Raw genomic sequence first — 10,674 nt, forward strand, 5'->3', positions numbered from 1 at the left:
CACACACACACTCACACACACTCTCTCACACACACACACTCTCTCTCACACACTCGCACTCACTCACACTCACACTTTCACTCTCACACTCTCACACACACACACACACACACACTCACACACACTCTCTCACACACACACTCTCTCTCACACACTCGCACTCACACTCACACTCACACTTTCACTCTCACACTCTCACACACACACACACACACACACACACACTCTCTCACACACACACTCTCTCTCACACACTCGCACTCACTCACTCTCTCACACACACGCACACACTCACTCTCTCACACACACACTCTCTCTCACACACTCGCACTCACTCACTCTCTCACACACACGCACACACTCACTCTCTCACACACACACTCTCTCTCACACACTCGCACTCACTCACTCTCTCACACACACGCACACACTCACTCTCTCACACACACACTCTCTCTCACACACTCGCACTCACTCACACTCACACTTTCACTCTCACACTCTCACACACACACACACACACACTCTCACACGCACACACACACACACACACACACACACACACATAACCAGTGCAATTCCCTTGTTGTTGTTTTTTTGGGTTATTTAGTTCAGATTCAGTTTGAGCTCATGTGGTTCTTATTTTTATTCTCCCCCTGCAGGTCAGCGTTTAACAACAACGTCCGTGTGGCGTATGAGCTGCTGACGCAGAGCGTCCCGCGTCGTCTCGGTGCCGGCGGTGTTCGCGGGAGGCTCTACTCAGAGATGCTGCGGTGTTTGTGCAGTGAAGGCGGGCTCTCGGGCTCCACCGCCGCTCCGCTCCTGCGCCGCATCCAGAGCCACGACTACGAGTCTGTGCCCTTCGAGCTCTTCCGGCAGGGCGTCCTGACCTGCGCCGTGTTCGCCGACTACATCCGTAAGTCTCAGTGTCTGTACGCGGCGGTGGCCAGCGCTCCGGACCGTCCCGCTGAGAGGACGCTGTGCCAGGCGGTGCTCTCCACCCTCCGTGAGGCACTGGAGACGGCAGGCGGCGCTGACGTGGCGCGATATCTGGAGGCCAGCGCCAAGATCTCTCCTGCCAAAGTGGCTCAGGCCATGGCCGAGGTTCAGCCGCGCGCGCAGCAGCAGGACGGTCCCACGATGGACGCGCAGGAGTTTGAAGACGACGCCGCCGCGCTCTTCATCGCTCGAGTGCGAACCGTCACCTGAGATCACCAGGAGTTCTGCATGGATCATTATCACTGAGAGCCGAGCATACTGCACAAACAAGAGTATATCGAACGTTACATCTTAAACCGTTGCGTCATGTTGCATTCAAGTTTGACATTTAGATGTTGTGAAATTGTTGTTGAAAACATTGGCGTTTTCTCAAGCCGTTTGACTTCACACTGCTGTCTGGTTTTCCAGCACAAATATCTAAATATTCTTCAATCAAGATGCATTTACCAGAGAAGCAAAATGACAAGATATAAAGTCTTGTCTTCTGAAAGAAATGCTCAAAGTTAGGTGAGTTTATGCTTAAAACAAGAAAGTGAGAACAGAAACATAAACTTAATTCAAAGGGAAAACCAGACATTTGTTCTTGTTTTAAGCAGAAACTCGCTTAAGTTGATAATTTTTACCCAGAAAACAATATAATTATAATCTAGATTTTTTAGATATTTGTGCTGGAAAACAAGACAAAAACCCTAAGTTAGAAAAAACTTTTTGCAGTTTATGAATATAATAAAGATAATAGCAAATATAATAATTAAATAACAAATAAATACTAGATTTTTTACCAGCATCCAATAAGAAACACCTTAACATCGCATCAGCTTCGACAAAATTAACAACAGTTAGCTTCTTTTTGTAAAAGCGTGGCATATTTGTGACGTATTAAAAAGGTTTGGAAAAGTCTTAATTCGTCCTTCCACAAACTAAGGCCTTAAAAAGAGCTTAAATCAGACGGAACGTCTTAAATTCATAAAGCCGTGGCAGTAAATGTTGCATGAACTGCAGAAACAATGAACATCTTCCTCAGTGTTTTAATCAGTACAGTATCTAAATATCCTTCAATCCAGACGTCTTAAGGATTTTAAGATGCAAAATGAAGATAAGAAGTCTTGTATTTTGAGAAATTGAAGTTTATGTTTATAAAATCTGTTTGGATCTTGTTTTAATCATAAACTCATTTTTCACCCATCACATCTCATCCACTTTCTCAGAAAACGACACTTCTCATCTTTTGTCATTTTGCATCTCAAGTAAATGAATCTTGATTTATGAGTTTTTAGACGTTTGCACTTGAAAACAAGACAAACGTACCGAAGAAGAGCATCACTTTTTATTTATTTTTTTAGAAAATGCATTTAATGTATTTATGTTTCATGCACTTCAGATCGAAGTGAAATGATGATTTGACCTCGTTACTGTAGCCGAAGTCTAATTTCAGCGCGAGAAACCTCAGTTCAGCAAGTGTTTGTGGTGTATTTCTGTTATAGATGTGCATCTGAAAGCACACCGTTCCCTTTTCAGTTTCACAGATCCTGAGCTCAGCAGGAGCCTGCATCCACAACACATTTTACTGTTGCATTTGCAAACGAATTGCATTTCCAGTTAGAACAAAAACAACATTTTATTGATTTATTTATGCAGATGTGCACGGATGAATCGCTCGCAATAAGAAACCTGAATTAAGAAAGAGACTGTAAATGCTGACTGTTGTCTTATTTGCATTAGCAGAGAAATAAAGATATAACCGAGAACCGTCTCATCTTTACAGCTCCGCTTGTACATGTGCAAGCATTTATTTATTTACAGGTTTACTTTCCATCCTGTTAGTCTTCTGTAAAATCCCTTAATGTTTTTTTTAATGCAGAACAAGAACATTTACATACATTTACATACATTTGCATACAGAGGATTTACACAATGTACTCACTGATACAGTCACAGGGAAATGAACAGAAAGAAACAAATACCAAATAAATTATGCAGGAAATTCGTTTTGCCTTTTTTATTTCTTGCATCTTTAAAGTCTCGATATGTTGCATCAGTTGTTGATGTTTTATTGCTTGCCCATTTTTGTTTATAAATATAAAGGTATTTTCCATACACAATTAACAAATCATCAACAATTTCCCTCTTATTCGTATATAATAAACATATATCTTATATGGAAGCCTGTTTCCACCACAGAATAAAAAATACAAAAAAACAAACAATTCTGAGCTTATGTCCGGGTATAATTTTTTTTCATAATTGTGAGATATAAACACAATTTTCTGAAGAAAACTCAGAATTGTGAGATAAAATGCAATTGCATTTTTTTAATTATTATTCTGTGTCAGAAAAGAAAAGAGATGTAAACTCAGAATCGGGAGATAAAAAGTCACAATTATGTTAATTTATTACTATATTTATTATTTTTTATTCCGTGGCGGAAACGAACTACCATGATCTTAATATCTTGTATTTACCAAATTTAGAATTTTGTATGTTTAAATAGTAGCATAAATAAATAAATGAATGTATAATGGATTCTTCCTCCAAGTTACAAAAGACACATACAGTCTCCATGTCTCTAAAAAAAATCTTGATACTAATTATCTCACCGGCTAAATTAAATGAATAACTTAATTGTAAAAAAACTCTTAAAGGCACTTCCTTCATGACAACATCCTGCAGGAAGTGACATCATTTATTGGAGGGAAACCAGCAGCACAAACATCAGTGAGTATTATCAAAGCATCTGATGAGTTTTGTGGCTTGTGTTGAATTTAAATCTCCTTAAATAAGAAAAGATGGTGCTAATCATGTCATGGAGCTCTCCAATCGTCTGAAAATGCTTGTTTCTTCACCTCTTGTGAGTCAGAATCATGCATGTCCATAATTAAGACACGCTCAAGCATGATTCGATTGGCATTAGTTCACACGTGCATTCATTAAATGCTTCACTTATTGTGGCTGTTAACTGGAAACATGCTCTCTGTTGCTCTGAATGAAGGCGTGTTATCGTGCAAACACTGGTTTTATGATGCACTTACAGACACTTCCCTGCACTGGAGGACTGCCAGAATCAGCACTTTTATTGCACTAGTATCAGCATAAAAACAGAAGCACACTGGTATCCTTTTAAAGAGATGTATGAACAAAAAATAAGATTGGAAATGGGGAACATGCATGAGTTATGAAACCTAATCATTTCTAGTGCATGCAAGAAAGATTGAAACATGAATGAATCTCACATTCTGTTGGACTGATTTCACGCTTTATTATACTTTCATCGCTTGTAGAAATGGAAAGTTACAGGCACGATGGGTTAAAATAAAACTTTATCCAAAGTTACAGGACAGCAGTTCGAGTCGTTTATGAGCACAAGACTGTGACGAATACTAATAATCAAACAGTTCAAAAAACTTGCATTAAATCTGCAGCAAATGTGAATTTTGCCACGATGTTTAAACATAATGTTAAATGCACCGCTCAAATGTCACCACAAAATCAAAAGGATTTTTAGAAATGAGTCTGGATAAAGTGAATAAATCCTACTTTTAGGCTTTTGCATTGACATAAACCCAACACAAGATGTTATTATACTTATAAAATTTCTTAAATTGTTTAGTGCATTTAAAATTTCTGCGATTTTTTTTATTTAATTGCAATTTAAGTAATTTATATTTATTTCTATAAACGTATATAAACGAATTTAATAAATTATATAAATATAATTTATTAAATTACTTAAATTGTAATTATTTAATAAAATTAATTTAAAATCAGCATATACATATAAACAAATTAATAATTTTATTACATAATTAAATATATTTATTATTTACATGTATGTAAAAGACATTATTTTAATGAGAAGCACACTGTATGTGTATATATATATATATATATATTAAATTACTATACAACAGTGTGCTTCTCATTAAAATATCTTTTAAAAATCCTAAAAAGCTTAAATTTCTTTGTACAACAATTTTCAAATTTTTTTTTTTTACATTTTTAATTTTCTTTTGATTTTGGGGTGAAATAAGAAAGAAAAATCAAAGCAGCTCAAATGTTTTACAGAAACTGTAAAAACGCTCCGGTCTGATTCACTGGAAGGCTTTAATGCTTTCGATAAAAGCTGGATGCACTTTGGGTGAAACTATAATGCATAAACTTTAACAGCACAGTTATAAAAGGCAATAAAGGTGCCGGAATCAGTTTTTAAAAGGCGACCCAGTTCAGTTTGTCCTCATTAACAATGACCTTGATTTTGGGAAGAAACTTTAATTGCATTTGGCTCAAACTCCGCAGACATTCATTACAGTAATATTATGCATTTCCCCCATAACTCACAAAAACAATAAAATAAAAGATGACCGAGGTCAGAATGTACAGTGATGCATACTGGCAGACCGTAAAAGAAGGAAAAACCTGAAAAAACAAGCAAAAAGCCCAGACAGCAGAGAAAGCGGACGACTGCGTGCGTTTATGTGGCCGCAGGAGGCAGACCACTGTTGACCTGAAAGCGTGTTTCGTCTGATATCCCATACTGCTCCAGCGGGTCCTGCAGGAGATCACGGATTATTCATCTTATATCGATATCTGAGAGGTATCTGTTGCATTAATTAATAGCCATTCCCTCACCTTTCCGGTCAGCCGATGGATTTCTGTGCGATAGTAGATCAGGTTCTTGCGCATGAATTCATAACTGAGAGACAGAAGCAGATTGCAGTTATAAAGCGGGAGACGCACTGCATGATGGGAAACGTCCGCGACACACACCTGGCTTTAACGACGGCATCGATCCACTCGACACACTGTTCCTGAGAATCGCATTCGAACAGATACTTCCTCTCGGCCTCGTCCAGAAATACTAGAAAACAAGAAATATAAGGAATAGCCAGGGTTATTTTAGTATAATTAATATACAATTATAATGTTTTTTTAATTAATATTTTGAATTTGAAGAAATTTTATATTTTCAATTTTATAGTAATTTCAATTTTTTTTATTTTGTTTTATTATTATTACTATTAAATATGTCAAAAGAAACCGTGAGTGACGTCACATTTCTCTCTTAAAGTACTGAAAGTCACATTGAGAGACTTTTGTAGCTTTTATTAATATTTTTCCATTTAAAGTTTCCATTTTTAAAGATATTTCTTTCTTTGCGATTGTTGTATTTTATTATTTATATGCATTTATATTTTAATATAATCTATATAGTTTTTAGTTTCAATTTTAGTTATTTTAATGCATCAAGTTAGACTAAATGAAAATGAGAAATGTTTCCTAGGCAACTAGCGGAAGTCAAATAAATTCAGTTTTTATTTGATTTCAGTTAATTTATTATATTTCAAATAATATATTTTTTTCTTATTTTTATAATTTTAGTTTTAGTAACAATAACCCTTCTTAAAACATAAGAGCTGATGCTTTAAAAGCTACATTGGCTCTTATGTTTTAAGAAGCGTTATTTTCATTAACTAAAACCTAAAAAATACATTTTTATTATTTGAAATAAAATAAATATTAACTGAAATAAAATATAAGAAACTGATTTTGTTTAGTTTAACGTGATAAGTAAAACTGAAATAAAAAATTTAAGTAAAAACTACATGGATAAAAAAATTTAAAAACTGACAAAAAACAACAAAAAAAGGAAATTACTTAAAATGGCTTTAAAATGGAAATATTAAAAACTAAATTTAAAAAAATGTCTGGTTTTAATTTAACATTTTAAAGCCATTTTTGAGTAATTTCCTTTTTTTTGGGTGCAATTTTGTTGTTTTTTGTCAGTTTTTAGTTTTAATTTTTTTTTATCCATGTAGTTTTTACTTAAATTTTTTATTTCAGTTTTACTTATCACGCTAAACTAAACTAAACTAAATAAAATCAGTTTCAGTTTTTTATATTTTATTTCATTTCAGTTAACATTTATTTTATTTCAAATAATAAAAGTGTTTTTTTTAGGGTTTTAGTTAATGATAATAGCCCTTCTTAAAACATAAGAGCCGATGCTTTAAATGAAAACCACAGACATGAAATGTTTTGGATAATTTCTTTTCTATATTTCTACACTGCTGAGCTGTTCGTGTGTCTCTCACCGATGGAGAAAACCTGATCGTCTTCTCTCTCCACGCGACACTGTTCCAGCAGCAGAGCGCCGATGGGCTGAAAACACAAGCCAATCAAACTCAAGCGATCAACGATGCTGTTGAGATCCAGATCAGACGCTGCTTCACACTCACCTCGTCCTCGTCGGTCCGAAAGTAAAACAGGAAATTAACGATCAGCTTCACTACACGCCTCTTCACAACTGTTGTGGGAAATACAGGAGAAATAGAAGTCAAACTCTATTGAGGCGCGTCTCCACACAGCATAACCAGATCAGTCCAGTCTAGTGAGGCGCAGTCACTAGGTTAACTTTAACTCTTCCCTAAAAACATTTTATTCTTAGATCGACTTTTAGTTGCTTTAGCGCACATTTAGTGAATATAATGCATTTTTATTCTGTTTATGTATTTTTATTACTTTGTATTGTACAGGTTGTTTTTACAATCTTCTGCGAGATACAAACTTTGAATTTATATCTTGCAATTTTATTCTAAGTTTACATCATTCAAACAACACACAGGGCAAGCCGAAATGTTTCTAGGGCCGTATGGTTTCTGCGAAAACGCGGACGGGATCGCGTAGTCCGTTCGTCAATTTCGGACGAATAAATCAAAAGTTAGATAATTCCGAATCTCGATATGAACTAGTGTCTGTGAACATTAAAATGCAAAAAGACGGTTTAAATATGAATCCTGCATGTCCCGCTTGCCTCTATGTATGAATGGCGGAAACGTGGTTTTGTTTACTACACAAATACTGAAGCACGCGTGACGCTCGCGGTGGTTTCCGGCCTCTGCGTCTCACTGTATGACGGCATGAACACAAAAACGTAATCCCCAGAGCTGCTGTGAGAGGCACTTCGTGAGAATTTTACCGTTTCATTTGAGAAAACTAGCATCATTATACTGTATACACACACACAGAAACTTCATGGCAACCTGTCAAAATAAAAGTACGGTTTAACATGTAACAGAAATATATTACTCTTTTATAAAGTATAATGTACATCTTATAAATGTTCCATTTTCTATCAAATTTAAATAAAACAATTAAATGATAAAAATAAATATTACAACCAGATTAATCACTTAAATTTATTAGCCTATTAAAACATTTTTTTTAAAGGAATATTCACACAATTTTTCTTCCATGTATTAATTTCAACAGTAAACCTCAGTTTGTTTGCCAAAAAAATAAAATGGTTTAATTTTCATTTGATTTCAAATAAATGTTTAATGCCTTCATTTGATTTTCAGAAAAATTAAAACAAGAGTTTGAGGGGCCCTATTGTTCAAAATGTTGAAATTGAGACTTTTGGACTTATTTTCTTAAATTAAATAAATTATTTTGTAATTACACACAGAGTAAAGGTACCGTTGGGCGCTGAAATTCAGGTACCGGTACCCAACCCTAACGCTAATGCACTTTACAAACGCTCCTCCTTAACCATGACTCTCATTGTGTCTGTGATGTTCCTCTTCTAGGGAAGTTACCTCGCTCACACGCAGGGCAAAAAGCATCAGACTAACTTGTAAGTGCATTTCTGGAGCTGTGATCATCAGGATGATGTTCAGTGTAGAGGAGCAACTCATTGTGTTGTCTGTACTTTTCTATTTTAGAGCAAGACGAGCTGCAAAAGAGGCGAAGGATGCGCCGGCTCAACCCGCTCCAGAGAAAGTCAAGGTTGAGGTGAAGAAGTTCGTCAAGATTGGCAGACCGGGTTATAAAGGTAAGACACTGAGCCTCGTTTCTGAAACATGAGCCTGCTTCATATCTACTGAATGAAATCCAATACTTGTTTCTTACTCATTTTGTGGTAAAATTTTGCCAGGAAAAGTCTTAGAATTTTTATCACGTGTTAATGTAACTTGTTTTTACTGTATTTTATACTTGTGTTTTTTTAAATTGTATTTGCCATGAAAATAGCCTTTGATGCTGACGTGGCATTAAATAAATATATACTATATGTGACCCTGGAGCACAAAACCCGTCTTAAGGGTACATTTTTCAAAATTGAGATTTATGCATCATCTGAGAGCTGCATAAATAATATTTCCATTGATGTATGGTTTGTTAGGATCGGACAATATTTAAAAATCTAGAATCTGAGGGTGCAAAAAAATCTAAATATTGAGAAAATCATCTTTAAAGTTGTCCAAATGAAGTTCTTAGCAATGCATATTACTAATCAATAATGAAGTTTTGATATATTTACGGTAGGACATTTACAAAATATCTTCATGGAACATGATCTTTACTTAATATCCTAATGATTTTTGGCTTAAAAGAGAAATGTATAATTTTGACCCATACAATGTATTGTTGGCTATTGCTACAAATATCCCCCAGCGACTTAACACTGCTTTTGTGCTGCAGAGTCACATATTATACTACACTAATTCTGTGGTGCGGATTCCAAAAATAGTGGTTGTTTCACTCCAGTATGTCACATTTTCTCACAAAATACGATGCATATTTCATTAGCAGGAAAAACATCTCAAACACATGATTCCTGTCTGAATCTGAGATGTATTACAACTGTTAGTTCAATTCTCAGCCCATTTTCACATGCATGGCATTATTTTATGCCTCATCCTGATTTCAGGAGACGAAAAAAATGCAAACATAAGCCAGATTTTCTGCTGCATCTCTGTGCGTTTTACTTCATCCAAACAACCACAGAATTGATTTATACATTTGTCACGTATCTGCTTTTGTTATTTTGAGAAGTGCATTAAAGCTGATACGCAAATATAATTTGAAAATTTTTTTTGTGAAAAAATGCACATGACGGAAAGCTTCTATTGATATTTTTAAATTCAGCATCATCAGATTCGTTACTATTAGGCCTTAATTTGAAAATCAGCAGATTTTTTCACAAGTTTCATGTGTTATGATTGATTTCCGTTCTGCTCATGTGGCATGAGTGAATCCCATTCATTTGTTTTATAGACAAATTTCCCGTTTTCATGGTGGAAACCTGTAAATATTTAACTTGACAGGCCTGGAAACATACAACATTTAAAGGGGTCATATGATGCTTTTTTTTAAAGATCATTATTTGGTGTAACAGAATACAGTGGGTACGGAAAGTATTCAGACCCCCTTAAATTTTTCACTCTTTGTTATATTGCAGCCATTTGCTAAAATCATTTAAGTTCATTTTTTTTCCTCATTAATGTACACACAGCACCCCATATTGACAGAAAAACACAGAATTGTTGACATTTTTGCAGATTTATTAAAGAAAAACTGAAATATCACATGGTCCTAAGTATTCAGACCCTTTGCTGTGACACTCATATATTTAACTCAGGTGCTGTCCATTTCTTCTGATCATCCTTGAGATGGTTCTACACCTTCATTTGAGTCCAGCTGTGTTTGATTATACTGATTGGACTTGATTAGGAAAGCCACACACCTGTCTATATAAGACCTTACAGCTCACAGTGCATGTCAGAGCAAATGAGAATCATGAGGTCAAAGGAACTGCCTAAAGAGCTCAGAGACAGAATTGTGGCAAAGCACAGATCTGGCCAAGGTTACAAAAAAAAATTCTACTGCACTTAAGGTTCC

General features: G+C 35.5%; 3 protein-coding genes across 4 annotated transcripts in view; 2 read left to right on the forward strand and 1 right to left on the reverse strand.

The window, feature by feature from the left end:
- tpgs1 (tubulin polyglutamylase complex subunit 1) overlaps nt 1-10,674 on the forward strand; it is a 16,528-nt gene that overhangs the window by 2,006 nt on the left and 3,848 nt on the right. Inside the window, exon 2 of one of the 2 annotated variants that reach the window (XR_001604605.1) lies at nt 663-2,802. Coding sequence is in view for 1 of the 2 variants with exons in the window: in XM_016230994.1 (XP_016086480.1) it covers nt 663-1,209 (547 nt within the window). In the remaining variant the exon portion in view is untranslated. Of the gene's footprint in view, nt 1-662; nt 2,987-10,674 lie in introns of those variants that run through there. The other variant, XM_016230994.1, reaches the window with a different exon arrangement.
- Nucleotides 5,019-7,469, reverse strand: LOC107549796 (pleckstrin homology domain-containing family J member 1-like). The gene is made up of 6 exons (XM_016230970.1): nt 7,458-7,469; nt 7,233-7,337; nt 7,089-7,155; nt 5,764-5,854; nt 5,626-5,689; nt 5,019-5,545 (listed from the first exon to the last, which is right to left on the reverse strand). The coding sequence occupies exons 1-6, from the start codon at nt 7,467-7,469 to the stop codon at nt 5,468-5,470; spliced, it is 417 nt and encodes a 138-aa protein (XP_016086456.1). The 3' UTR covers nt 5,019-5,467.
- Nucleotides 7,784-10,674, forward strand: part of LOC107549797 (splicing factor 3A subunit 2-like) — a 6,128-nt gene continuing 3,237 nt past the window's right edge. Inside the window, exons 1-3 of the mRNA XM_016230972.1 lie at nt 7,784-7,813; nt 8,583-8,629; nt 8,718-8,827. Of these exons, the coding sequence (XP_016086458.1) occupies nt 7,784-7,813; nt 8,583-8,629; nt 8,718-8,827 (187 nt within the window). The remainder of the gene's footprint in view (nt 7,814-8,582; nt 8,630-8,717; nt 8,828-10,674) is intronic.

This window comes from Sinocyclocheilus grahami, unplaced genomic scaffold (genome assembly GCF_001515645.1).
Source record: "Sinocyclocheilus grahami isolate Dianchi unplaced genomic scaffold, SAMN03320097.WGS_v1.1 scaffold381.1, whole genome shotgun sequence".
In the NCBI taxonomy this organism is placed as follows: domain Eukaryota; kingdom Metazoa; phylum Chordata; class Actinopteri; order Cypriniformes; family Cyprinidae; genus Sinocyclocheilus; species Sinocyclocheilus grahami.

What these genes read in the sequence shown, in the direction of transcription:
- LOC107549796 (XM_016230970.1), bottom strand. An exon ending in CGATCAGGTTTTCTCCATCG is followed by an intron (nt 5,855 to 7,088) that starts GTGAGAGACACA and finishes CTTGTTTTCTAG; the next exon opens with TATTTCTGGACGAGGCCGAG. An exon ending in TCCATCGGCTGACCGGAAAG is followed by an intron (nt 5,546 to 5,625) that starts GTGAGGGAATGG and finishes GATCTCCTGCAG; the next exon opens with GACCCGCTGGAGCAGTATGG.